Source organism: Narcine bancroftii, chromosome 3 (genome assembly GCF_036971445.1).
Source record: "Narcine bancroftii isolate sNarBan1 chromosome 3, sNarBan1.hap1, whole genome shotgun sequence".
Classification (NCBI taxonomy): Eukaryota; Metazoa; Chordata; class Chondrichthyes; order Torpediniformes; family Narcinidae; genus Narcine; species Narcine bancroftii.
The window spans coordinates 300,735,365-300,759,741 of record NC_091471.1 but is presented as its reverse complement, the minus strand read 5'-3'; the positions used below and the strand labels follow the sequence as shown (position 1 = coordinate 300,759,741).

At 41.6% G+C, this 24,377-nt stretch overlaps 1 protein-coding gene across 1 annotated transcript in view; it reads right to left on the bottom strand.

Moving 5' to 3' along the window:
- Nucleotides 1-9,614: 9,614 nt before the first annotated feature.
- Nucleotides 9,615-24,377, bottom strand: part of onecut3b (one cut homeobox 3b) — a 94,287-nt gene continuing 79,524 nt past the window's right edge. The window contains exon 2 of the mRNA XM_069922990.1: nucleotides 9,615-9,907. Coding sequence (XP_069779091.1) covers nucleotides 9,615-9,907 — 293 coding nt within the window. The remainder of the gene's footprint in view (nucleotides 9,908-24,377) is intronic.

The window sequence follows — 24,377 nt, the reverse complement described above, 5'->3', positions numbered from 1 at the left end:
ACCTGTACTGTGCTATAGATTTTGATCTTCTTAATTTCTTGATGAACTATTCAACTAACATTCCTTCTGAATGGGGCAGGTTAAAGTAGAGTAGGATTGATGTTATATATTCATGGGTTAAATCGCCCCAACTGATTTCAATTGCCTGCTTTCTGATGGCCAGGTAGATTATAAAACACTAACTAACTAGAACTAACTGGTCTGTAGGTCATTGTCAAATTAAAATGTTAAGTCAGAAAATAAACATTGCACTTCAAGCAATTTGGTTATTTGATTTGTATGTGGGGTGGACAAGTTATTGGGAAAATCTGTGGAAGAATGGAATTACTCTTGTGAGCCAGCAGGAGTTGATGGGCCAAATGGACTCCTTTTATATATTGAAAATACATAATATGGAAAGTACAATAAGCAGTGAGGCAAAAGACTCAGACAAGCACAGTAGACATGATTTTATTGCCCCACTACTACAATAGCATAATCAATTGCCAATTTATACTGGAGAAACTCAGCAAGCCAAAGAGTTTATTTTATCTAGCAAAGATAAAAGATACATAAACCATGTTTCGGGCTTGAGCCCTTTATCAAAGTATGAGCAAAATGTAGGCACCTGCCTACCTCAGGTGCTCGCCAACATTTTGCTCATACCTTAATGAAGGGCTCCAGCCTGAAATGTTGATTATGTATCTTTATCTTTGCAATATTAAAGTACACCGTTTGACCCGCTGATTTTCTCCTGTGTTGTTTTCGACTTCAATCACCATGCCTGCAGACATTTGTGTTTTACAGCAGTTTATAATTTTGGTTTTACAGGCTGCCCCCCAGGTTACAGACATAATCCCCTATGTAAATAATATTATTAAATTCAAAAGCCCAATGTTACAACATATGTTTGTTCCTAGTACATTTCTCCTCTTTCCACTTTTATTAGTTCTTTCTTATCAGTTGTGAGTGCTTTGATTGCTGTGTGGTTACAACATCAAGCCATTTCTTTTCTATTTTTTCTGTCTTGCTGACAAAATGGACACAGGTATCTGCGAGAAGGATTCTGTTTATTACCAGAGTATTCATTTGACATTAACCTTCACCAAGGATCATGGATTAGAGACTGAATTGTTTTTTTTGGGTGGGGGAGGGGGGATTTCAGCCAATAGGATCCCAGCATTAAAGTTCTAGATGCTTGTAAATTTAAATTACATTTTTTAAATTAAAATATAGAATTTAAATTTAGATGTACAGCATGGTAACAGGCCCTTTCGGCCCACAATCTCGTGCCAGCCAATTAAACTCAATTGACCTACACCCCTGGTACGTTTTGAAGGGTGGGAGGAAATCAGAGTCTCTGGAGGAAACCCATGCAGACACTGGGAGAACATAGAAACTTTTTACAGACAGCGCCGGATTTGAACCCTGGTCCCAGACACTGCTGCAACCGTGCAGTCTATTGTCAACCAATTCCAAATCTTAAACTGATTCTTATGTCAGGTTGCTGGATTCTGTACATAGAAACTATATTAGTAACGGCCTTGTGGTTATTTGAAGCAGATTTTAAACCATCAAGTAAAATATGATCATTCCAACAAATATGCCTATGAAGCTGGGATTACACAATCTTTCCACCTTGAATAAATTCTCAACATCACATATTCAGTGGCCACAGATATCTGGTTCTAATCACAAGCCAAGGCCTATCCTGGCTGCAATTGAATTTGCTTTCCATGGAAAATGTGCTGACTTCAGCGTATTTCACACAATCACCAGTAGTAATGGTGAAGGTGGATTACCTAATGATGGATTGCTTCATGTGGGACGTTAGTTAGCATCACATTCCCCCCACCCCCTCAACATGTGGACAGGTTTCTGAGATGTTTGGAAAGCTATTCTACTCTCCTGTCGAGACCGACAGATCTGATTTAATTCAGACTTTCAGAACCCGCAAAGCCTTTTCACGACTGGTGCACGAGAGAAAAAAAAATGTCAGCCCCCAGCCGCTCTGCTTAGAAAAGTCAGAGTGAGTTTACGATCTGTACTTTCAGTCTTGAAAATATGTTCTGCATCAGAAACTGGACATTTCATGTGGTGAACAAATTGCTCTTGTTCACTAAATGGGGAACCTAGGACATTAGTGAAAACACATAGAAATGCTGGAGGAACTCAGTCAGCCTCACAGCATCCATAAGAGGTAAAGATATATTACTGACATTTTGGGCCAGCGCCCTTCAAGGTATAAGAAAAAAAGCAGGCAAGCATCTTTATTTAAGATTAGAGAGAAAGGGGTAAGAATGGGAGGAGAGGGGAAGAGTCCAGACCAACAGCTAAAAGGCATTGATTAGATATGGTAAGAGGAGAGGTGAGAATTGCTTTTGGCTCTATGAAAGGAGGCAGAGGGAAAAGGGAAGAGAGGGAGAGAGGCAGAACTAGAGGGAAGGAGACAGTGAAGAAGTTGGGGTGGGGGGGGATTTATCAGAAAACAGAGAGGTTGATGTTAATACCATCAGTTGGATGTCCAGAAGGAAGATGAGGTTTTGCTCCACCAATTTGAGGGTGATTTCAGTCTGGCAGTGCATGGACAAACATGTCAGAAAGGGAATGGGATGGAGAATTGAAATAGGTGACCACTGGGTGGTCCATGCTATTGCGGCAGACAGAACTAAGGTGCTTAACAAATCGATCTCCCCAGACTGAGCCCAGTCTCTCCAACGTAGAAGTGACTACAACGGGAGAATCATACGCAGTATTTGAGCCATTGCAGATTCACAAGTAAAGTGTTGCTTCGAAGGACTGTTTGGGACCCAAATGCTGGTGAGGAAGGAAGTGTTGGAGCAAGTAGAACATCTCCTGCAGTCGCAGGAGTAGGTGCCAAGGGGGTGATGATGGGAAGGGAGGAGTGGGTGAGGGAGTCACAGAGGGAGTGGTCCCTGTGGAAGGTTGAGAGGGGAGGAAAGGGGAATAATCCTAAGACATTACACCTTTTTACCTACGATACTGGGCACAAGAACAATGAAACTGTGGATTAGCTCCTACGTGCCACTTATTTGAAGAAGCAGAAAACTGTAGATGATTAATTGACCCATGCATACTGTCCATTAAATGTATGTCCAGATAAATGTCATTAATGCATGTATTTTTGATAATTTTCCTTTGTTCAACAACCATTCCACATGAAACGTATTACATTAGCTGGAAGCAGAATCCCTGAACTCAGTACCAGAAATTACAAATGGTGTTTTGGGGAGCTTGAAAGCACATGATAAAATAGGCCAAAGTCAGCAAGGTTTCCTTCAGGGAGATCGTGCCCATGACAAATTTGCTCAAGATCTTTTGAGGAAGTAACGAGCAGGACAGACAAAGGGGAGTTAGTAGATGTCATTTTCTTGGAATTTCAGATGGCCTTTGATGAGGCTGCTAAACATGATAGGTGCCTTTGGTATTACGGGAAAGTATAGTTCGAAGAGTGGCTGACAGGAAGAGAGGCAGAGTGGAAAGAAACGAGGCCTTTTCTGATGATTTAGATGACAGAATTGGTGGCCAAGCTTGCGGGTAATATGAAGATCAATGGTCGATTAGGTAGTGTTGAGAAAGCAGGGATCCTGTAGAGGGACGTGGATAGGTTTGAAGAATACAGCATAGGGTAGTGTATGGTAGTGTATGGTCATGTACTTTGTAGAAGGAATAAAGACGTGGACTATTTCCTAAATAGGAGAGAATTGAGAAAGCAGAGGTCAAAAGGGATTTAGGACCCCCAGTGCAGGGTTCCCTCAAGGTTAACTTGCAGGTTGAGTTGGTAGTAAGGAAGGCAAATTCAATGTTAGCATTCATTTCAAGAGGACTATAATACAAAAGCAAGGATCCAATGCTGAGGCTTTCTAAGGTGTTGGTCAGTCCACATATGTGAGTAGTTTTGGGCTCCATCTTAGGAAGGATGAGCTGGCACTGAAGAGAGTCCAGAGGAGTAGTTCAAAAATGATTCCAGGGATGAGAGGGTTAACGTATGAGGAGCGTTTGATGGCACACGGCCTGTACTCGCTGGAGTTCATAAGGATTAGGGGAGATCTCATTAAAACCTACTGAATACTGAAAGGACTGGGTAGTGTGGACATGGGGAAGATGCTTCCAGTAGTGGTAGAGTCTTAAGACAAGAGGAACAAGCTGCACAATAAAAAGACGTCCCTTAGAACAGGGAGAAGAGAAATTTCTTCAGTCAGAGTGTGGTGAATCCATTGTCTCACATGGCAGAAGTTGGTAGGTCCTTGATCAGTAAGGGTGCCAAAGGTTACGGGGAGAAGGTGGGAGAATAGGGTTGAGAAGAAAAGTGCATTAGCCAAGTTTCGAATGGCGGAACAGACTCAATGGGCCCAATAGTCTGTTTCTGCTTCTCTTCATCAGGTCTCACAATAAGAACACAGAAATCCTGGAGGAACTCAGCAAGGTCTTGCTGCATCCAAAGGAGTTAAAGATACATAATCAACATTTTGGACCAGAGCCCTTCTTCAAGGTACGAGTACAAAGTAGCCTGAATTAGTGACTGGGAAGAATGGGAAGGAGGAGTACAAACCAACAGACAAAAGGTGTTCATTGAACCTGCATAGAACAGGAGAGAGGAAAGGTGAGAATTGTCTGGGGGAGTGCGGTGGTTTTCGGCTCTGTGGAAACAGAGCTGGGTGAAAGGAGACAGGGAAAAGGGAAGAGAGAAAGAGAGAGAGCTAGAGGAAAAGAGACACAGGGAAACGTGGGAAGAGGTCTCAATTTAATGAAATTAGACAGTCATAATAAGACTGCTAATAACATTTCTGTACAGAGATGTTACTAGCAGTGTGATTATGTATGTTTAATGTATGAAGCCAGAGTGGAATTAGAATTTGAGACAGTTACACTGACAGAATTCTTTTCACTCTATATTATCATCATCCAGATAAATTCACGTACCACTGTCAAATTCTGACTGGTTTATTTCATTAAATAGAAGCAGGGAATTAAATGATCTTTAGTTTGGTTAAATGCTTCACGGTTCCAGAATTTTCTATTTGTTGCCTTATTAGCTCTCCCTTTCTTTCCTCTGTTATTATTTCACAGAAGCAATAAACCTAAATGAGTTACACGGCTTGAAAATTGAAAGACCATTTGACTCAAAGGAAATATTCCAATTACGGTATGTGATTTCCTTGCCCCCTTCCCTTCCCGCTTTGCCTTTACCTGTAGAATAATGAAGATTTTAGCTGAAGATCAAACATTGCAGTCTGGCTCCTGTTCACGGCCACGTAAAAGATGTAGAAGCTTTTTTATAATTAGTTCCACGAAAACCGGAGTGCTAGTGTCAAATGATTAGCTATAAGCGTGAGCATCTTCATATGTTAGTTTGAGCGAAGTTGTACAATGTCTATGTTGATTGTCTGTTTACGAGCACAAAAGAAACTTCGATTCAATGCATATTTCCATGAGATTTTTTAAAAAAAGCAACTACTTTGGGGGAAAAAAATGGATTTGTTGGGATAGTTTTAATATTTTGTCTGACCTGTATTGTCAAGATCACTATTTGTTCAAGCTTTTTTTCTTTTTTTTTCAAATTTATACACAGAATCATGGACATCTTTTCTCACTTGCTACTTCTTTCTCTCGACCTCAGCTGGCCTGCGCAACCCAAGATTGAATACCTCCAAAAAGGCTGGTGCGGTCAGTTCTGTTTTGTTCGACCTTAGGCTCAGCTGACAGTTTCCTCTGAATGCACGACCTCAACACCTCTCGATTCTGTCAGTGCCATCACAACACAATATATACAAAATTCTTCCACAATATGCAACAAATAACAGTTTCCATGCATAACTCCTATTCAAAATGAAATCTGGATTTAAAATCAATAATTTTCCAATACTAACCATACATTTAGCTCTATAAAGTGTACATAATCATGCATAAATCATGTTCAGTTCATCATCTTTTCTTTAGTTACAGCTGAACACATAACACTTATAAATACTATATTAAGACATGACTCTGAAAGAAACACATCGGAACATAAAATTACCTCAAAGGACTGTAAAAGTATGAAAAGTGTAAACTCCGGGGTCCTTTATCAACCAGCATCATCTTTCTAATTCACTGCCATAACATTCATATGTCTTCCATGAACGCATCAAAGTATACATGCTACCTTCTGCAAAATTATAATTTAACAGTATAAAGCTTCAAGTCACAATTTCCAAAACTAGCTAGTATTTTATCACATAAACTATACATTAATAGTTGAGGTATTTCTGAGAAATTGTCAAAACTTGCACGGTCTGTGTTACAGACCCACCCGCGGTGATGGGAACTTTGGTATATTCTTAGAACACTTCGGTGTTACTAAAGCCAGTCACGTACCACCAGATTGTTAGTGCACACGTTCTGTGTTAAGAGCTGAAATGAAGATGGGTGACGATGAGTTCATAGATGTGCAAATGAGAAGGTTTGCTCAGTCAATCCCTCTTGAGTGGTATGTTGACTAAAAAATGATTGTACTTGCTTTTTAGTTCATTTACTTAAGTGGGGGATTGTCACTGAAATATTACCATTGCTGTATAGAAAGTGATCTGTAATGCTATTAATTAAACATAGAAGAGAGAGAGTACACTCCAAGGAAATTAGAGTTTATTTCACAAATAACAAATGAATAACCTAGAAATAATTGAAGCCATGAGTGCCTTCCTAAAATGACTCAAGTTGCATTACACATGGAAACATTGCATTGTGTATATATTTTATGGTAAATGGTGTCAGAAGTTTGATTTGGTTTTTCTTTTGCAGTTATTTGGGTAGGGATGTCTCTGCATAGTTAAGCAGGTTGTGACCCTTCGCTTTCAATTTCTTTGACACCATTCTACAGTGCGATGACCTATTTATCAGCAATGGTTTGTCAGTAGGTAATCCTTGCTGAGACTCTTGTTACATAAGTTCATTTATGTATTGATTCATTTTCTTCCATGCAGTAATATAAAGTATGCTCAATCCCAAATGGACCACATATGACACGGAATATGTAGCTAACTCTATGAAACTCCCACAGCAGAATATATAACCTAAACCACGCACATATCATCTTAAGGGATTACTTAAGGTGGTATGTGCGCGGAAAGAAAAAGGTTGAGAACCACTGGCCTAAGCAGCTGGAGACTCTGGGTGACTCGCTTTTGATTCTCTTTCTCTGACTGTAAGGGACGTCATTTCTGTTGATGGCAAATCTTTGCCTGCCTTACGGTAAACTAAAGCCAATTTCATGTAATATTACACGCTTTATTACATGACATTAAAGGAAACTTGAAGTTGATCTTAAGGAATAGTACAATGGACAGAGAAATAATGTTGTTTTAGTTTTAAGTTATCTTTATCCAAGCAAAAGGTCCATTTCACTGAGATTCTCCACAAGGATTCTTTAATGCCTTGGAATGAGTGGGATTTTCCTGGAAAACATTTATGCAACCGTCACTTTCATGTGAATCCATATCTTATTTTCATTTAATTGCTCCTATTTCTCAAAGTACTTTAATTTCATATGAATTTTATTTAACAGAAAAACACCATGAACTTCTGCCACAGCCAAGGAGGAAGTGAACGGTCTGAGGAATGTCGCGAAATTGTTCCCCTTTTCCCAATATATCTGTAGATATTTACATTTTGAGTGTCGGACCACCCTTTCTCCCACCATTCTCCAAATCCCAGATTTGGACATCATTCCCCAATCTAACTATATACTTGGTTATGACTGTTTTAAAGTATAATGTTTTAAAATGCAGATGAGCAAAATTCATAACTTAAATAAATAAATACATACACACATAAAACAAATGGTTTATATTATGCTTTTGCAACAATGCAAAACCAATCACATTTCTGGATCGATCATTTTGTTTTGTAATTATCCCAGACTCACACGCTTCTATTTAATCAAATAACAAAACATGTGCACTAATATCATGCATTATCAAGGGGTCAACGCTGATTTCAGCTAACCAAGGCAATTGCCTTTAGCTCATTTGGTTAACCCCATCTTCCAGATTTAAATCTGAGGACAATTACCACCCCCCCCCACTTCCCCAATTGTTTCAATAAAATTAGTTACCCCCCCTCCCCCAATGGAGTGAAAGGCTTAGGGCAGAAAACTCTTGATTCTAAAACCGAGGTTTACACAAGTTTCAAAGCACAGGGGTCTACAAATAGTCATCGCTTTGGTTCAAGCAAGGCACTCATCTTGTGCTCACTCTCTGCTAGTCATCACCTGCATCACAATGAAGGATCTGAGGAATTTTGCATCAGAGCATCTTTGCAATTTTACAGGGCTGAGAGGTTGAAAAGCGGGAGAAGTTTCAAAACGCAGATCGTGCAAGGAAATCTTTGGTATCAGACGTGATTTTAAAATCACAATTGAAATTCAGTGAGGTAGCCTCTTTGGTTCTCACTATAAATGTCTCTACAAAGTTCACAACTGGAAGCGATTCTGCTTCCTATGTAATACTACTAGATTTGGTTAAAGAATCAAGCTTTACCACATCACAACAAGACAGAAACAACATTAGAGGAGTTTTAGCGACATACTGATCAGACATTCCATCTGTGCCACTTCAAATAGTACCTTAATATTTTTTTACAACGTACTATTTGTCATAATGTTATTACTCTTACATACCAAAATCTTGATTATTTTTTGGTTCTTTTGTGAATCTGGTAAGTTTTCTTTTATTATACTAGTTTTTTTTTAATTTTTGTCTTCGTCAAGGTGTCTAACTTCCACAGTAAAGTAAATTAGTTCAGTGACAAAGAACCTTATCGTTAGATGGTACTATACCCGCATTTTTAAATTCCGTTTCCAGTGATGTCATTGCCTCATAGGATAACCCGAGACACTTACAAAAAAAGATTTTATATTCATGGAAAAAACTCTGCTTTTTTTTGGTATTGTATATGGCACAAGTCATCTTGTAGGTATTGCAACAACAAGTCGTGTAGTACCATCCTATTTGAGTATCATTAAGGCAGCTGTTGCTATTGGCACATGTTTTCCTCTCGTTTCTGCAATGAGCCATTGAGTGACGAATCAATTTCCATCTCTTTTTTTTTCGGGGGGGAGGGAAAGGCAGGGGATGGAGGATATTGGGGAGGAAGTTCTTTTGGATTCCAATCCTTGTACAAGTTTGTTTCATCTTATCTTCTTTGGTAACAGAGACATTTAGGAAATAAATTCCATCCAGACTTAAATATCAACAAACACTTTTTTTTAATATATGTAGTCTATCACTAGGTCATCTTCTCGTACAGGCTATTCTACAATGACCTTAATAGTGCGAGAGTTTGTCATGAAAATTACCCGAATAAGTACTTTTATGTGCTTCCAAACCCGCATGAACAGCCAGTGACACAAGTGCAACTTCTCTCCGAACCAGTTCCTAGGAAACCCTGGCTTGGAGTAAGCTGGACACGTGTCTCCGATTGGATTTTTCTTTGGAATTTATTTATTTTAAAAATCGTGTCTTTTATTTGGTTTAAAGCCTTTTTTTTTGGTTTTGAAGTTGCATTTTGGATCTGTCTTAATTGCAGAGTGCAGTGGCAGCACCCGGCTGCTGGGTGATTGGCACCCTCTTCTCTGGTCATGCCTTGGTAAAAGTGCTTGTGGCTGAAGCCGGGGGCACGCTCGCTCCGCTCGGCTCATCCAACCACCGGTCCATGCTGCGTCTGCGGGCATTCATGAAGAAGTTACTGACCGTGTTGAGCTCCAGCCCCAGTTGTTGTGAAATGGTGATCTGCATTTCTTTGGAGGGCCGTTTGTTTTCTTTGAATATGGCAATCAGGGTGCGACGCTGGAGGTCGGTGAAGACAAGCCTTTGCTTTTTGGGGGTGGTAGCTCGGTCTCGGTTCTGCTCTTGCTCTTTACGCTTGCAAGCTAGAGGAGAGAGAGAAAACAAAAGAGATACAAAGAGGAAGTAAAACACGAAAGTCTGCAGACACCGTGGTTGAAGTAAAAACACAACACTGGAGCAACTCAGCAGGTCTAACAGTGGACTTTATATCGCAAAGATAAAGATACATAGCCAACATTTTGGCCTTGAGGTCTTCATCAAGAATATGAGCAAAATGTAGGCAGGTGCCTGAGTTCGTTTTGCTCATACCTTGATGAAGGGTTCAAGCCCTAAACATTGGTATCTTTATCTTTGCTATATAAAGTGCACTGCTTAACCTGCCAAGTTCCTCAAGCACTGTGTTTTTACTTAGATACAAAGAGGAAAACGATTTTAAAAGAACTGGCAGTGATTACATGATCTTGCAAAGTTCCCTCAGTTCTTGAAAGGACCCTGTGGGTTAGAAGTAGACAAATTGAAGTGGTTGGCCATGGAGTGATATAGCATAGAAACAGGCCCTTTGGCCCACTGCATCTACTAACCACCCATCCCACTTTCTTGCTGTTAGTTCTCCTTTGGGGAAGCATGGGTAGCACAATGCTATTACAACACCAGTGACCCCAGGTTTGAATCCGCCATTGTCTGTAAGGAATTTGTACATCCCAGGGGTTTCCTCCCTCATTCCAAAGACATACAGGTTTTGTCAATTAAATGGGTGTATTTGGGTAGCATGGGCTCGGGGGCTCGAGGGACCTGTTACTGCACTATATCTCTAAATTAAAACTAAATGCCTTGGTAATTCAAGTGTTTGCTGAGATACTTCTTAAGTGTTGTGTGAACACGAGCATCTATCAGAGAAGATTTAGGGAGGACATTTGGTTCCATCAGATGCTGGCAAAAACAAAGGTTGCACTCAGCACAGAGGCGCATCGTCCCACAGTCTGTATCAATCCCCAAGAACTGAGCCTTATTAGTGCCATGGCTCCTCACATATTCCTCAATTCTTCCAGATCTACCCACCTGAACATGAGAGGCAATTAACCTCCAACATGGATGTCTCTGGAATTTTGGGGAAAACTGGGAGTAACCCAGGGGAAACCCATTCCTACACAGAGTACTCAAAGGTGAGAATTGAATCTAGGTTACTGGAGGTGTGAGGCAGCAACTCTACCGGTTTACTTTTTATACTGTTCAGATTGTTTAGCTAACGTTGCCATTTTAACCTGCTTATATCAATTGTGATTGATACAAGTGGTAGAAATTCTGCCTGGCTCGCAGAAAAAAAAATCTCAGGGTTATATGTGATGCCTTGTATGACTCTGACAATAAATCTGAACTTTGAACTTTGTGATGGCCATTTTCTTACTGGAATGGCCTAAATTGTTAATTTAAAAAAATGGAATCTAAAGGACAAAAAAAAAGTCATGGGATGTCTTTAGCCTAAACTTTTGCCACTATTTCTCTCTCCACGGATGCTGCCTGACTTGTTGAGTGTTCCCAGCATTTTCTGTTTTTATTTCAGTTTTCTACTCTCCCAGCGCAGGTTTTAAGAACCTTGATGATTTGCAAAAATCTGAGATGGCTGTAAGAGTCATGTTTTTGTCTGATAGGGGAGTTGAGATTTATGGGGTCAGAATCAGAGCAGCCATGATCTTGTTGCATGGTGGAACAGGATTGAGTGGTGGCCTATATCTCTCCCTATCTCTTGCCTGTGTTTGGAGCCATCCATCGAAGGTAGTGAGGTACAGTGTTTTCTAGTGGGGAGTTTACTACTTGGGATTAAAAATAAGACCATAGGAAATAGGAGCAGAAATAGGTTATCCAGCCCATTGAGTCTGCCCCACCATTTAATCATGGCTTGATCCATTTTACCACTCAGTCCCACCTTCTCAATATTTGTTGCCCTGGCTAATCAAGAACGTATCAATTTCTGCCTTATATACACCCAATGACTTGGCCTCCATAAGCACCTGTGGCAACCAACTCCAGATTGACCACCCTCCGGCTGAAGAAATTCTTCTGCATCTCTATTCTAAGTGGAAGCCCTTCAGTCCTAACGTTGTGCCCTCTTGACCGAGACTCTCCCACCATGGCTAACAACCTTTCTACATCTACTCTGCCCATGCCTTTCAACATTTGAAATATTGTAATGAGATTCCCCCCACCCCCCCCACCGCACCATTCTCCTAAATTCCAATGAGGAAAGGCCGAGAGCTTTGAAACGCACCTCATATGATTATCTTTCCATTTCCAGAACCATCCTTGTGAACCTTCTCTGAACCCTCTCCAATGTCAGCACATCCTTTCTTAAATGAAGAACCCAAAACTGCTCAGAATACTCCGTGAGGTCTCACCATTGCCTTAGAAAGCCTCAACATCACACCCCTGCTCTTACAGTCTATTCTTGAAATGAATGCTAGATTTGCATTTTCCTTCTTCACCACTGAATCAATGTACAAATTTACCTTTGGACTACCCTGCACAAGGCCTCCCAGGTCCCTTTACATCTGGGTATTTTCAATTTTCTCCCCATTTAGAAAATAGCCTGCTTGCTGCTTTTTTTTTCAACTAAAGTGCATGGCTATGCAACTTTCTGACATTATATTTAATTTGCCACTTCTCTGCCCATTCTCCTCATCTGTCTAAGTCCTTCTGCATCATCCCTGTCTCCTCCATCCTAACCTACTCCTCCACCAAGGAGAGATATCAAGTGCCACTAATTGCCCCATTGTTGTACCCAGCAGAAGAGATGGAAGCTGGAAGGTGATGTGGAAACAAAAAGCCACACACACGTGGAATCTGGTAAGTGAGGATGGTGATAAATGGAATCAGGTAAGAGAGGGATGATGGACAGATGGATTGTTGGGGAGGAAGAGATGGGAGGTATCCTCTCTGGGATATCCCTTTGCCTCCACAGATGCTGGCTGGGATATCCATTTTCCTCCACAGATGCTGCTTGACCCATGATTCCAGTCTACAGTCTGTTTTTTGAATAAGTTGTAGATACAGGCTGATGTATTTCTCATGTAGTGCCCAATGAAAAGAGTTAGAGACTGAGAAATGTACTTTTACAGTCAATTGCTTGGAGATTAGTTCCATTTTCACCTGACTTTTATACCATTTCCAGATTGAATAGCAACCACTGGGAAATTGGCCCAGCTCAGTTTACTGGAGCATATCTGATGTTTGCCCAGCATCGTAGCACTATCTAATTAGGATATCTGGTGAATATATTGACAGGAATTGGCTGTTAAAAGGTGCAACCTGTAACCAACATATTTCACTCACATTAAAGCAAGGAGCAATTCCCACAGCAAGCAGAAAAGAGATGGAAATTAAATTATCTCTGTAGAGACATCAATGTTTGACTCACAGCCTTTGCCGGATTCATTTTTCATTGCCTGAAGATATCACTGACAATGCAACAGCTGAATGTGAGATGCTATTATTACTGGATCTTGGGTGAGGTCGAACCTTGCGAACCATCAACCTTGTGAAGAAAATTGGGCTGATGATTGCATAGAGGGGCTTAGATGAACAGGACTCCACCATTTTCTCCCACCTCCACCCAGTCTTCTCTCATCCTCACAGGAGTCCCATTATTGCCATGGAAAGTGTTCTTTCACATTGCCAGTAATCCTGCCACAACAGTTGGCAGCCACCATCAGGAAACACAACTGCAAAGTTTTTATATGTGTTTTGGTGTGAAAACAATCCAAAAAAAAAAATCTTTTTGGAAATTAGGCTTTCATCACCTTCCATGATTTAAAGAGCTGCCACATTTTGTGTTTGGACTACACACAGAACTCACTTAATGCACTAAAATGATTGAACTCTAATTTCTGGGCAAATGAGTAAAGTTGAATGTTTGTTGAGGGTATTCGAGACACGATGGAAGTACTGTGCCCATTTTCCTGCAGTCGGTCATATACTAGTTCATTTGCCCTTCTGGGCCATTCAATGATGGTGTTGTTGGAAGTGCTGTAAGAGCAGAACTGCCGCTGGTGTGGACCAGAGAGAACGGGGAGTGGAGATACAGTGCTGTTCTGCAGAGCCCCACTGTCTGGTCTTAATGCCGGTGACTGCTCTGCAGAGGCTTTAATCAGACTGTTAAAGGAGCCGACAATGTTTTATTTTTAAATTCTGCGACCACAGAGTCTGCGTCCAAGATGGCGGTGCCTGTGCTTTGCAGTGGCCATGAAAGGTTGCAGACTTCAGGGGAGCAACGGAACAGTGAAAATGGGGATAACTGCCCATTAAGAAGGAGAAAACAAGGGATGAGAATGTGAGTTTTAAAATGTTGACAGAGAGTGAGTGAGTGTGAGAGAGATGAACTGCTTTTCATTCTCTTCTTTATAATTCAAAAAGGCTAGGGCTAATTATGAACTCCTTATACAGCCAAAAGTAAAAGTCTATTAACCACTGGGTGATCATTACATGACCCTGGTTAAAAAATCCCAAGAGAATTCTAAAGAACATACTTATATGGTTAAAGTTTGTTCGAAAGTTCTGGAAGTTTATCTGTATAAATATGTAACTTATAAGCCACTCTTGGCGTAAGACTAGCTGCTTGTGGCAGTGTTTCTTGCTGTAATGGAGTTCTCACGCTTTGCAAAGTGAATTAAAACATTTTGCAGCTGTATTCATGTTGGTTTATCAAGCAACCTCAGGTCCACTTTAATAAGAAGATGACCTGACAGGATGGTGACCACAGTGGCAAACTAGCGAGGGGCTCAGCACCTGAGGGACCCGCATGGATAGTGGGACAGCTGGAGACTGGCTCATGGGAACCGCTATCAGAGTCAGAGATTCAAAAGGCTACTGAGGGCAAAAAGGGTTCCCAAAGAGCCTCGTGCACTGCAGGCTTCCTGATTGTGTCAGAGGATTGGATCTAAAGCTTGGGCTACCGATGGATTGAAGTCTGTGTGACTGCAGAGGTTGCTGGAGCACTGAGGAAAATCCACGACATTCATTGTCTCTGAAAGGGACTCTCTTTTGCTTCTCTTTCTCCCTTACTGTAAGGAGTGCCGGGCAACACGAATACTAACACTTTGTCTGCCTTATGACAGGCAAAAGGATATTTTGTGTAATATTACATGACAATAAAGGAATCTTGATTCAATATCACGACTTACACCGTGCTGTAGGAATTAACGCTGAGACAAGCCAAATGACACTGGGACTATTACAAATGGGCAGTGAGAGATGCTGTTTACAAAACCACATCAAATGCATTGATTAAGAAGAGTCATTAATCATTTAAAGGCACCACTTTGAAAGAAAGATCATCAGTCACATTTCATTTGTTTGTGTTTGTGGCACAACAACTTTGAGCTGATAACATTTTCCTGCTGGGGGAAGAGAACTGAAAACTTCCATCTTTTTAGAACCACTTTGTATACTAGCTAAAATAAAAGCTAGTCATTGTCCAGGCCTTGCGTTTACCTCCCTCTGTCTCCTTGTGGTCTCATTGACCTACTGCAGGCTTGTAGCTTCCAACATTCCTTGAAGATGTACTGTGATCTTGGGCAATACAAATTGAGGCCCTGCTGAGAATGCAAGTTTTAAAATGTCATATGTTTTCAAATGAATAATTATTGCACCAATCCTATTGGGCAAGGGTTGGTATACATTGGTTACCCTGGCTTGTGCAATTAGACTTCTGAGCTGCTGAGGTAAACTTGCTTCTTGCCAGCTCATTAGTATTCAATTATAAATGATCATAAATGAAGGGAAATGTAAGCTTTAAAATGTTGACTAGGAGAGAGAAACTAACTGCATTTCATTCCTTTGTTTTCAATTCAACAAGGCCAGGGCTTATTTGGCAAAGACAGTTTAAAAAACTATTGACCATTGGGTAAGGGACACAACCCTGATTAATGAATCACAAAAGAATTCTAAGAAACATGTACAGTACTTATATGGTGAAAATTTGTTTGAATATTCTGGAGAACTGGAAGTTTATGTGTATAAATATATGACATAAGCCATGGGATAGACTCTCGTAGTATGATTAGCTGCTTCGTGGCACCATTTCTTACTGTAACAGAGTTCCCATGCTTTGCAAAGCCATAATAAAGTACAGTGCTTTGAACTGTAGTTGTGTTTACTTATTAGCTGCATGTTCACTTTAACTCTCCCCTAGGTTGTCCAAACAATGAGATGTCGGAGGGACTCATGCAGGCCAGGCAATGTCCATGGAGAGAAATGGACAGTCAATGTTTTAGATTGGACCCACTAGTCCCCAAAAAAGTACCTGACTCGATATGTTGACTGACCATTTCTCTCCACAGATGTTGTCTGTCCTGTTGAGTCCCTTCAGCTTCTCTTTGTTTGCTCAAGAGTCCAGAATCATGTTTCCCCAAATTGTTCCAGTGACTTTCCAAATCCACTTCTCCATCTGCTTGGTTGAGCTGCTATTGATCATCTGGACACTGGTTACAAGCCAATACAATCATTTCTCACAACAGTTTGGTAATGACAATGTAACATCTTTATATTACACAGCTGAGTGTGAGATACAATCATTACTGGTCTTTGGGTGAAGTCATTCCTTGCGGAACCATCTACCTCGTGAGGGCCATTGGGCTGGACCATTGCATGGAGGGGCCCAGACAAACAGGACTGCACATTTTCTCCTACCTCTACCCCAGTTTGCTCTCATCTTCATGGGAGTCCTGTTACTGCCATGGAAAGAGTTCTTTAGGCACTCACTGATTTCCCAGTATCAACATAATACTTACTCAAAGCTCAGAAATCAAGTTGTACTTGTTGATATTGTGGTTATTTGTGGTACTCAGTGCAGATTTTGATGCTATCTTGCAGTATGTTAGCAGATGCACCAACATATGTTGCTATGGAGAGGGTGCAGAGGAGATTTGCCAGGATGTTGCCTGAATTGGGAAATAAGTCTTATGAGGCAAGGTTAGCAGAGCTGGGACTTTTCTCTTTGGAATGTAAAAGGATGAGAGGAGACTTCATAGAAGTCTACAAGATTATGAGGGGCATAGATAGGGGGGAGAATCAGTACCTGTTTCCTGGGGCAGGATCAGCAAACACCAGAGAACCCACGTACAAAGTTAACGAAGGGAAGTTGAGGGGAGACATCAGGGGTAAGTTTTATTGCACAGAGAGTTGTGGGTTCCTGGAATGCCTTGAAACTTTGGGGGCACTTAAGAGACGCTTAAGACAGACACCTGGATGAAGGAAAAATAGAGGGTTGGGGGTAGGTAGGGTTTGGAACTTTTTTTAAAGGAATGTATGGATCAGCACCACATCGAGGGCTGAAGGGCTTGAAATGTGCTGTATTGTTCTGTGCTCTATGAATTAACCACCACTCTCCGGCTATGAGAAGACCAGCACTCTGATGTAATGGGTACTTCTCCTCTTAATGTACCTTCAGGAACTCCTGTATGGGGAGAAGTACACAAAATTGGGGAAGCTCATCAGGTCAAACAGCGTGCTTCATGTAGCAAAGATAATGATACATAACCAGGCTTGAGCCCTTCATCAAGATATAGGAAAAATGTAGGCAGGTGCCTGAACAAAATGGTGGTGGGTGGGGGGGGGGTTAGCATTCTCCCATGTCCATTCTACTAATATTTGGATCTCTGTCTTCTGATGTTTCCATTACACAGGAATCATCTCATACACCAATTTTAGTCACTGTTTTCATCTTGTTATCTTTGATACCACAAGTTAAATAATAACCTTATTTTTGTTTGCTTTTAATCAGGAGTCTATATAGAACAGTGGTTCTCCACCTTTTTCTTTCCATTCACATTCCACTTTAAGTAATCCCTATGACATTGGTGCTCTGTGATTAGTAAGGGATTACTTAAGGTGGTATGTGAGTGGGAAGGGAAGGTTGAGAATCACTGCTCTAGATCCAATTGTGCCTGAAATAGTTTGCTTGAGAAAAATTGTCATTGGCTCATTTCTTTTGAAAACAGTGGTTTTCAAATTTTTTCTTTCCACCCACATACCACCTTAAGCAATCCCTTACTAATCACAGAGTACCTATGGTATGGGGAATACTTAAAGTGGTATGTGAGTGGAAAGAAAAAGGTTAAGAACCACTGGTCTAGAACGAATGCAATGTTTCTTTTGATCTCTAATATTGCTCACTCAAATTTTAAATCAAATGTTAAGAACTCTGTTATTGTTCCTTCCTTCAATAATAAATGAACATCAAAAGGTGAAGTGGATATTATTGAAGTGGTAGCAGATGCCCTGGTGAAATTGAAGTCAGTCTGTCAAGGAAACCCAAATCAGATGTTAAGGAAGATTGTTCTGGTTGTTGAAGGTGACCAATGCAATCCATGGTCGTGTTCATTACCATCAGGTAGTCTTCTTCAATGAGATTCCCTCTCTTTCAAGGTCAGCTTGCTGATGGGTTCACATTCTTCATGTCCATTCCTCAACCTGTTGTTCATGAAGCAATTCATTTCAATCCAGAGCAGGAACTGAACCCCATTCATGCTCACACCGAGCTGAGCATCTCAAACATGAAAAGGCACAGCAGAGATCCTCCCCCCCCCCCCCCACCCAACCCCACATTGCAGTGGATGGACTTTAGCTGTGGCCACTATTAACCAGGAGATTCATTGGACCAAATGCATAAACTTTTATCAGTTTCCTTCTTGTGTTCTGACCCTCCTTCATAGTCACAGGAGACTGGGCTTGTGCATGTGCACTGCCACGTAACAAATTAAGATTTATGCTTTCTTAGTCATTAATTGTCAACCTTCTAGTCGAATCAGTCAGTTTTTGTCAATTCTTAGCTATTTCCTATATTTAGTAAAGCTTTATAGTTTGGGTAAATGCCTCCAGTAACACTAAAGACCTTAAAGGTTTCTCTCCATGGATGCTGCCTGAACAATTGAGACCCTCCAGCTTCTCATTGTCGAACTATCATGATGAATCAGCACCTTCCGCTGGTGGGCACTTTGTGTGCCTTGCCCTCAAGCTGCTGGATCCTGGCTGGGTTTCCTTAAGCATATGTTGCGGATGTCAATTACACAGCATGCAAGAGGCTCCAATGATGTGCCTCAGAAGCAGTCCGAGTCTATGGCATATATCCACATTTATGTTGCAGGGCAGACAGATAAGTGAATAAATTAGCAATGGCTGCTCAAGCAGCTCCTGTCTGCATCAGTGGTAAAAGAATATATGCCTGTCGCCATGTACAGTAAAATCCCTGTTATATGGAATTCAAGTGGAGTGAATGCTGAAGGAACTCAGCTGGTCTTTTCAGCATCTATAAGAGACAAAGATATATTGCCGACGTTTCAGGCCTGAGGCCTTCTTCAAGGACAAATCAGAAAAGGCAGAAACAGGATATATCAGAAAGTCTCAGCAGGCGACCTCAAGCAACTGGGAAAAAAAAATCGTGGAAAATAAATAGGTAAAAAAAAATACAGAAGTTTAAAATTGGCATGCCTCGCTGTTAGTTCTCCATTCACAAAACACGCAGACTCAAGCAATCGGAAAACTCACTTATCCGGAATCTATCAATCAGGGTAGGTGCAGGATACTGGGTGTTTTTTTTAACTGTACTATAGATCGACGAAGAGGAGAGAACCTACAAAATTTTTGAATGGTCTGTGGGTGAGTTTGGAAGCTTGTAGTCGCTTCAATCTCCGGGAGATCCAAAATGAGTGGTGGACTAGCCTCGCCAAACGAACCCAGCTCAGCGCGGACATTGGCGACTTCAGGGGTTTCTACGAGGCTCTAAAGGCTGTGTACGGCCCCTCACCCCAAGTCCAAAGCCCGCTGCGCAGCTCAGACGGCAAAGTCCTCCTCAGCGACAAGATCTCCATCCTCAACCGATGGTCAGAACACTTCCAATCTCTTTTCAGTGCCAACCGCTCAGTCCAAGATTCCGCCCTGCTCCAGCTCCCTCAACAGCCCCTAAGGCTAGAGCTGGATGAGGTTCCCACCCTGGATGAGACATATAAGTCAATCGAACAACTGAAAAGTGGCAAAGCAGCAGGTATGGATGGAATCCCCCCAGAAGTCTGGAAGGCTGGCGGCAAAACTCTGCATGCCAAACTGCATGAGTTTTTCAAGCTTTGTTGGGACCAAGGTAAACTGCCTCAGGATCTTCGTGATGCCACCATCATCACCCTGTACAAAAACAAAGGCGAGAAATCAGACTGCTCAAACTACACGTTCCTCTCCATTGCAGGCAAAATCTTCGCTAGGATTCTACTAAATAGAATAATACCTAGTGTCGCCGAGAATATTCTCCCAGAATCACAGTGCGGCTTTCGCGCAAACAGAGGAACCACTGACATGGTCTTTGCCCTCAGACAGCTCCAAGAAAACAAAACAAAGGACTCTACATCACCTTTGTTGACCTCACCAAAGCCTTCAACACCGTGAGCAGGAAAGGGCTTTGGCAAATACTAGAGTGCATCGGATGTCCCCCAAAGTTCCTCAACATGATTATCCAACTGCACGAAAACCAACAAGGTCGGGTCAGATACAGAAATGAGCTCTCTGAACCCTTCTCCATTAACAATGGCGTGAAGCAAGGCTGTGTTCTCGCACCAACCCTCTTTTCAATCTTCTTCAGCATGATGCTGAACCAAGCCATGAAAGACCCCAACAATGAAGACGCTGTTTACATCCGGTACCGCACGGATGGCAGTCTCTTCAATCTGAGGCGCCTGCAAGCTCACACCAAGACACAAGAGAAACTTGTCCGTGAACTACTCTTTGCAGATGATGCCGCTTTAGTTGCCCATTCAGAGCCAGCTCTTCAGCGCTTGACGTCCTGCTTTGCGGAAACTGCCAAAATGTTTGGCCTGGAAGTCAGCCTGAAGAAAACTGAGGTCCGCCATCAGCCAGCTCCCCACCATGACTACCAGCCCCCCCACATCTCCATCGGGCACACAAAACTCAAAACGGTCAACCAGTTTACCTATCTCGGCTGCACCATTTCATCGGATGCAAGGATCGACAATGAGATAGACAACAGACTCGCCAAGGCAAATAGCGCCTTTGGAAGACTACACAAAAGAGTCTGGAAAAACAACCAACTGAAAAACCTCACAAAGATAAGCGAATACAGAGCCGTTGTCATACCCACACTCCTGTTCGGCTCCGAATCATGGGTCCTCTATCGGCACCACCTACGGCTCCTAGAACGATTCCACCAGCGTTGTCTCCGCTCCATTCTCAACATCCATTGGAGCGCTTACACCCCTAACGTCGAAGTACTCGAGATGGCAGAGGTCGACAGCATCGAGTCCACGCTGCTGAAGATCCAGCTGCGCTGGATGGGTCACATCTCCAGAATGGAGGACCATCGCCTTCCCAAGATCGTGTTATATGGCGAGCTCTCCACTGGCCACCGTGACAGAGGTGCACCAAAGAAAAGGTACAAGGACTGCCTAAAGAAATCTCTTGGTGCCTGCCACATTGACCACCGCCAGTGGGCTGATAATGCCTCAAACCGTGCATCTTGGCGCCTCACAGTTTGGCGGGCAGCAACCTCCTTGGAAGAAGACCGCAGAGCCCACCTCACTGACAAAAGGCAAAGGAGGAAAAACCCAACACCCAACCCCAACCAACCAATTTTCCCTTGCAACCGCTGCAATCGTGTCTGCCTGTCCCGCATCGGACTTGTCAGCCACAAACGAGCCTGCAGCTGACGTGGACTTTTTACCCCCTCCATAAATCTTCGTCCGCGAAGCCAAGCCAAAGAAAGAAGTCGCTTCAATCTCACACCAAGATGAGTAATTTCACTACAAATATCACACTGTGAAAAATATGTCAAGTACAAAAAGCCCCAGGTGAGTTTATGCTTGAGTGAAAACAATGGGGCCAGACAAAAATGTCGCTCAGAGTCAAGCAGTTACATTAGTGTTTCTGATCGTGCGTGTGAAATAGGCCACATGGAAATATTTTTAGAGCAAATAACATGGTGAACATAGTGGGCTATAAGCATGCACAAGGCAACATTCAGTGGGGGAAACCAAAGCGCCACTCTTCTAATTGACAAGGATCCAAAACGTACAAAACCTTGGTAAATTTGTTGGTACTGTATAGGAAATTTGCAAAGTTATCCACAAATTAAAGCATAATTTTAGTCCTCAACTGTCAGGAATTATGGAGAGCTACCATTTTGGAACTAGTTATCAGATATGAGTGAAACTATTAGCAAGGATGCAGTGTTGTTCAATCCCAATACTATAACATGGGTAGCTTGCGACATGACAGGTTTGTTTATGGTTTAATCAATGACACAATTCATTTCTTTAAACACAGAATCTTCCATCTGACCTTGTCTGCAAAACTGCAACATCTATCAAGATGGCATTGTGAAATCCTAAAGAATTTCATAGTCACTGAGTTATGCAACACATGAACAGGCCCTTCTGCCCATTGCACTCATGCCAACCATCAATTCAACGATATTACATAGATACAGCAGTCCTGGATGCATCTAACCCAGCCATTCTCAATGGGACCACAGCACATGTAAGTAAAAGCCTTGTTTTCTTTTCACCTCATAACAGAAATATTTATAATTTTTTAAATGTTGTTGGTAGGAGAGAAGTGCGGAAGAAACCAAACCTTGACTGCTTCACGGGGAAGAGGGCCCATAAACTTTGAACAGAGTACTTAGTTGGGTGGGGGGGGGGGGGGCGAAGGGCATAGCTGAAAAAAGGTGGCTGATCCCATTTTATTTCTCGCACATTCCCCTCGCTCCCCTGATTCTATTGCTCATCTCCACACTAAAGGAAATGTTTAATGTCCATTTTTCTTACCGACTTGCATGTATCTGGGAACTGGCTATATCTCTGAAGCATGTGCTCCAGGTAAGAGTGACTTTGTTGGAATTAGCTCTTCACCCAGCAGAAGAACCATTGTAATTCAACATGTATAATGCACATTAATATGAAGATTGGGGCTTTACTTTAATAGAGCATCTGATGTAATTTTCCATTAATTTGTCCACCCTTGTATTTTAAAAAATCCATCTTTTGACGGTCAAGTTTTTCAAAGTGTGAGGTTAGATAAAATAAAGGAAATCTAGGACATTTGAGCAAAGTAAACATATTTCTTAAACATTGGATTGCAAACAGGTAGGGGTTAAGAGGCAAAAAGTAGATGAATCATCAAGATTCATGGTTCAACTATTTATTTAACAATAATATTTATTTATTTTAATATTTGTATACCATAATACTTACTGTGCATAAGAATCAGTTGTTTATATTCATTTTCAGTCTGTATGTGAGTTTGTAATGTGTTGCACCGAGGACGGGAGAACACTTGTACAACAGAATGATAAATAAACTCGAAGTTGAACCTGAAGAGGTTTTTAAAATTTAAATTTAGATTTACAGCGCAGGAATAGGTCCATTCAATCCCATGAGCCTGCAGCACCCAAATCCAGACCAACAACCGCTGGTATGTTTTGAATGGTTGGAGAAAACCCATGCAGAAACAGGGAGCAGGTACAAACTCCTTTCAGTCAGCGTGGGATTCGAAGCCAGGTCGTTGGCGCTGTAACAATGTTACGTTAACAGCTACACAAACCGTGCTGCCCATGACCTCACCTTTTTAAATCACCAGTACCAATTGAATGAGTCTACAGCTGTTGAATTGCTCTCTGTCAATTGACATGGGAGTTACTGAGCCATTGGAACTGTGTGAGGACTTGACATGATTTAAGTTGACGCTGAGTTTTGTTTGTACTTTCCATTCATATCCAACAAGCTCACACCGTTTACCATGTTTAGTGCTAAAATCCTATTTCTACCAGGCTGATGGTGGAGACAGTAAAATTTGTTCTCTTGACTTTCACCATACACCTGGCTTTCAGCTGAAGTTTTGGACTGTTTGCACATAATAACAAGCACCATTACCTGCAACATTAGTTTGACAGCAAGTTCTGGGCCGTTGTAGATGTGATAAATGACCCACACCACCAAGTTATTATCCCTTGGTCTGAATCAAAGCTCAAAGTAAGAGAAGCATTAATTCATCATTGCAGAACTTCCAAACTGCAAAAAAAAGGATTGGGTGAGAACTTGACTACAGACTGATGAGTTTGCTGATACATGTTTCTGTCCACTATTCAACAAGCTTAAGATTTCATACACCAAAATACCTACTTAAATTAAGCGTAGAGTTCCTGAAAACAGTCAATTCTGCAAACATAATGAATGACAAAAAATGTCAAGATCCATAATGTGGATGGAGTTCTTGCGCTATTATTTCTACTCTCTCATCTTGAATTCATTCATTACAATGTTGTAGCCCTCAATCATGTTATGAGAGCATAATTTTAACAGATTATGATCATTCTGCCAGCATCATACTACTCAAAATATTAATTAGAGAAATGTCATGTTTCAGTTGAACGATGCAATGGTCAGGCCGCACTTGGAGTTGTGCTGGTTGCATATCTTTACCTCCAATGGACGCTGTGAGATCTGCTGAGGTCCTCCAGTATTTCTGAGTTTTTACTGCAATCACAGCATCTGCAGACATTCG